Below are 4564 nucleotides of genomic sequence, written 5' to 3'. Positions count from 1 at the left end.
TACACACACACATACACATTCCTCTCACTCTCTCTCTCACTGCATACACACACACATACACATTCCCTCTCTCTCTCACGCATACACACACACATTCTCTCTCTCTCTCACACGCACGCACGCACGCACGCACGCACGCACGCACGCACACACACACACACACACACACGCACAAGGTAATCAGCAGAGCGTCCCGTTGCGCAATCATGCGTGTGCGTGTCGCAAGATCACTGTGTGAGATGGATGTCCGGACGCGTAGCCCAGCGGCTACTCGTCCGGAACCGGTCGCGTAGACACGGCCTATGTATAAATGCCATGGGCCATGCCGCATCATGCGTTAACGAAGAATCATCTGGAATAGTCTTATTTCGGCAAAATCGCAAGGTAATACAAGTTAAAAAATATAAATATATTTCCTATTATGTGAAATTTGATTTAAAAAATCGGATGCTTTTCACGTTATAGAAACCACAGCAAAATGTTTAGTGTAATCTATACATACTTTGCTTTCAGCATAGGCGCAGCCATATTTATTATAGATAACACAAGACACGCATTTTTCTTAGATTGGTCCGCGCTCGACAGTTGCACTCGCGTTACACTGTCAGTGTCAGTAGTCAGTATAACGCGAGTGGAACTGTCGAGTGCGAACCCGTCTACATTATTCTTAGCGCCATCTATCGGTCGACAATATCATCGCATTTTGTGGTCTTCTATCATGGTTTCAGTACACAACTTTACCTTACTAACCATAGAAATAACTAGTTAGACTCTTACTAGTGTCTATTTATATTTCTATGATAGTATACAGTGTTTTAGTTTTCTAGGCACATCATGAATCGTTGTAAACGCAGACTTTGGGATGCGTCAAAATCGGAGCTAACCACGAACTCGGGACTTGTGACTCTTTCATCTAAGAAGATACAGAAGTTAAACACAGAGCCTGCAAAAAGTTGTTATACCAGTGCCATTGGCAATAGTGGTCAAGAGTTCAGTGTTACTGACAGTAGTACAGTTCAAAGTAATGATTCGCGCTTGTATTCTTCTGAAGACAGCATTGTGAAGCGACCAGCTCTGCCATCGAGTGTCTATAATGTTAACTGTGAACACTTGGCAAGACTGTTACTGGGAAAGTGTATTGTAAGGGAACTTGAGAACGGCACACATGCCTGTGGCAAGATAGTTGAAACAGAATCCTATCCAGGATCAACTGATATGGCGTCCCATTCTTATAAAGGCAAAACGTTGCGAAATGCAGCGATGTTCATGGATCCTGGAACTGCATATGTATATAATATTTATGGAATGTATCAATGCTTCAACATTTCGAGCAAAGGTATAATGTTGCTGCTGTAACTTGCAAGCGAACAATTGTCACACTCCTAGTGACTTTCATTTCAGGCACTTGGAACGTTTCAGTAATAAAATTATGGTATTGTCACTATTGGTAAATAAACACGAAATGTACTAACATGTTTCTCTGCTCTCTTTCGCCTATTATTACCGATAATTTCCTGTGAAGGCCGTTCAAATGCAACCACGCCGCTGTGCACAAACAACAACAAATTAATATCGTTTTTTTGTTGTTTTTGTTATATTGTTATTGTTGTATTGTTACTGTCATTGATATGGTATAGTGTTATTGTTATGTGTTTATTGTTGCTGTTGTTCTGTGTTGTTGTTGTTGTTTGTTGTGTTGTTGTTTGTGCACAGTGGCATCTGTGCGGTGTACTTGTGTGTTGCAGAGAAGCATTTGAACGGCATTTATAGGAAATTATCGGTAATAATAGGTGAAATATAGTAGAGATATTTGCTCACTTGAAGTGTTATATAGTGGCACGTATTACACATTCTCACCTCACTATAGAATGCATGCACGCTATAGACCCAACCAGCTGCTACTATATGATTTTATATATTTTGTGAGTGTAAATTATTAGATTATTGTTATACTTGATATCTGTTTACAGTTTTACCTTTTTAGGCAATGGTACGGCAGTGCTAATTCGCTCTCTGGAACCAGTGGAAGGCACTGATGCAATGAGAGCTCACCGTCTTGCCAAGAGAAGAGGAAAATCTAACACACCACTTAAGGATACTCATCTATGTAATGGGCCATCAAAACTTTGCCATGCTATGGACATCTCCAAATCTCAGTTTGATCAGCATGATTTAACAAAGGGCATTTCATTGTGGTTGGTGGATGGAGATCAAGATATTGCCCAAGAGGATATAGTGCTGACGACAAGAATTGGAATTAATGGCCCAGGCAAAGAGCGGCTTGCACGCTTCTATGTAAGGGGAAATTCCTGTGTGAGTGTCAGAGACAAAAAAGCAGAACATTCATAAATATATTTATATATAATATAAAGCAGCATTTCCATAAAATATTCACTTTGTGCGCTTCTTATAATCGCCGCTACTGTGAATGCTCGCTTGGAAATATGAATGTCAGTACCTGCATTACTGACCCTAGACTAATTGTTTATCACCTGAGAAAATGTTATTTTTTGTCATTTATATTATTGTAATAGTGAGGAGATCTCAGACTTGTGTAATTATAATTAAATATACATAAGTTAACTATGTCATCTAGGAACAGATTGTCTATTTTACCTTTTTGATATAAGCATGAAGAAACCTATTTATACTCTATATCTATAGCTTCATGAAATCAGTTTGTAGCTTGATGATATGTCACGTTCTATTGAAGTGGCTATGACTTCCAAATATTGACTCAACAATATATATTGTTGAGTCAATATTTGGAAGTAGGTATCTGCACAAATATTGTTGAGATTGATGAGGAAACTTCGTGACTCTTGTGCTATTTCTAAACCTCGATTTCTTAACGAAATAAATAGGCTTTACATGTACTAATAAATTCAAAGCAAATATGTATATATTTTGTAGTCTCGTTAGGACAATACCTTCCCTATTCGATCATCCCCACATTCACTGCAGCCACTAACTTCCCTATCACGCTTCCTCCTCATCTGTTATACCCTGTTGTTTATCCCTTCCTGCTTCCCTTGTATCTTGTTGTTCCTAGTCCATATCCATCAACTTGCCCTGCTCCCCGATTTTCCCATGATAAAATCAGGAGTGAATAATAGAGCTATTATTATTCACTCTTCATAATGATATAAAATCATAATAAAATGCATTGAATACACTATTTGATACAATCTACCACTAGGTGGCACCACAAGCGGCGCAGTGGGCGATCTATGGTGAGACACCCCCTTTGTAAACAACTCTGGTAAACACTCTGCTGTCGTTATAAATGCACCGACAGAATGTAAACAGAAAGCGGACCATTTAAAACTCGCGCAAGATTGCCATGTGTGTTTTAACAGATAGCTTAGCACAGCTTTTTCGTAAACTAAAGTAAAGTTATCTACCGTTCCGTGCTCTATCTATGCTATGGCAGCGACCTCTTTTTGTGGAAATGTGTTTTTCGGCGATCTTTTTGCCGTCGTGATCATAAGCGCACCTGCCACGTGAAACGATGACAACGATGGCAAGCGTCAACGAAGTGAATGGTTCTGGAGACCCAAACGTTTCTAGAAAAGTAGCTCTTATTACGGGAATAACGGGTCAGGATGGATCGTATCTAGCCGAGTTTCTATTGGAGAAAGGATACCAAGTCCATGGAATAATAAGGTACTTACGCGATGTGATACAAATGGCAATTTGCTCTGTCTCGTCTGTTCCAATGGTAGGCTAGCAAGGTTCCGAGCCAGAACACAAGTATTTATGTATCACTAATATTAATAATAGTAATAATTATTATTATTATAGAGGTTTTATTTCAGCATCGGAGCGTGTGAAACATCTCAAAGGAGTTAGCTCGTGACGTGAGTCGAGGCTGCAGGCAGGTCATAGATCATATTAAATATAGACACCCCTGCCCATTCCTATTTGACAACCCCAGGTTTAAAAACCCTAACCCTAACCCTAACCAAACTCACGACATGGGTGTGTAAACGCTACTTGTACCGACACCCTTGCCCTGGCTCTGGCCTGTTGCAATCTCCCTGGGTTACTACTCTTTCCCCTAGCAATCTACCTCTCTATGTTATGCAAGAAGGGCCTGTGATTTTGCTATGTTACATAGTAAACACCGGTGTTCCGTATTTATTAGCTGCGTTATGATTGACATTACAGACGATCAAGCTCGTTCAACACCGGAAGAATACAGCACTTGTACGCTGATACAAGGTCCCACACGGAGGGGTCAATGAAACTTCATTATGGTGATCTAACTGATAGCACTTGCCTAGTCAAAATCATCAGTGAAGTTCGACCAACTGAGATATACAATCTTGGAGCACAGAGTCATGTTAAGGTACAGTGTTAACCAGTAGCATAGTTAGGCTGAGAGGGTCTATGTCCCCCAGGGTACTGCCGGAACGTAAATGCTCTGCTGGTACTATCTAATATGCCGGACCGTACCTCGCCTAATCCACTAACGAGTCTAGGGAGTCGCCTACGCCTACTCCCTAACCCTAACCCTAACCCTAACCCTAACCCTACCCCTAACCCTAACCCTACCCCTAAC

At 40.6% G+C, this 4564-nt stretch overlaps 3 protein-coding genes across 4 annotated transcripts in view; 2 read left to right on the top strand and 1 right to left on the bottom strand.

Annotated features, from left to right (window-relative positions):
- Positions 1-589, bottom strand: part of LOC106812883 (transducin beta-like protein 3) — a 21555-nt gene extending 20966 nt beyond the window's left edge. Inside the window, exon 1 of the mRNA XM_014816881.1 lies at positions 503-589. Coding sequence (XP_014672367.1) covers positions 503-528 — 26 coding nt within the window. The 5' untranslated portion in view covers positions 529-589. The remainder of the gene's footprint in view (positions 1-502) is intronic.
- Positions 590-694: 105 nt separating this feature from the next.
- Positions 695-2884, top strand: LOC106812890 (DNA-3-methyladenine glycosylase-like). 2 transcript variants are annotated; one of them, XM_014816892.1, is made up of 2 exons: positions 695-1336; positions 1985-2884. In XM_014816892.1, the coding sequence occupies exons 1-2, from the start codon at positions 835-837 to the stop codon at positions 2347-2349; spliced, it is 867 nt and encodes a 288-aa protein (XP_014672378.1). In that variant the 5' UTR covers positions 695-834; the 3' UTR covers positions 2350-2884. The 2 variants fall into 2 exon arrangements, with proteins under 2 accessions (XP_014672378.1, XP_014672379.1); XM_014816893.1 differs by having other exon boundaries at positions 1971-2077.
- Positions 2885-3218: 334 nt separating this feature from the next.
- Positions 3219-4564, top strand: part of LOC106812889 (GDP-mannose 4,6 dehydratase-like) — a 7392-nt gene continuing 6046 nt past the window's right edge. The window contains exons 1-2 of the mRNA XM_014816891.1: positions 3219-3666; positions 4171-4351. Of these exons, the coding sequence (XP_014672377.1) occupies positions 3512-3666; positions 4171-4351 (336 nt within the window). The 5' untranslated portion in view covers positions 3219-3511. The remainder of the gene's footprint in view (positions 3667-4170; positions 4352-4564) is intronic.

The sequence above is a fragment of the Priapulus caudatus genome, unplaced genomic scaffold (assembly GCF_000485595.1).
Source record: "Priapulus caudatus unplaced genomic scaffold, Priapulus_caudatus-5.0.1 Scaffold697, whole genome shotgun sequence".
Taxonomy (NCBI): Eukaryota; Metazoa; Priapulida; class Priapulimorpha; order Priapulimorphida; family Priapulidae; genus Priapulus; species Priapulus caudatus.
Note: the sequence above shows the minus strand (reverse complement) of the source record. Positions and strands in the feature narration are given on the sequence as shown.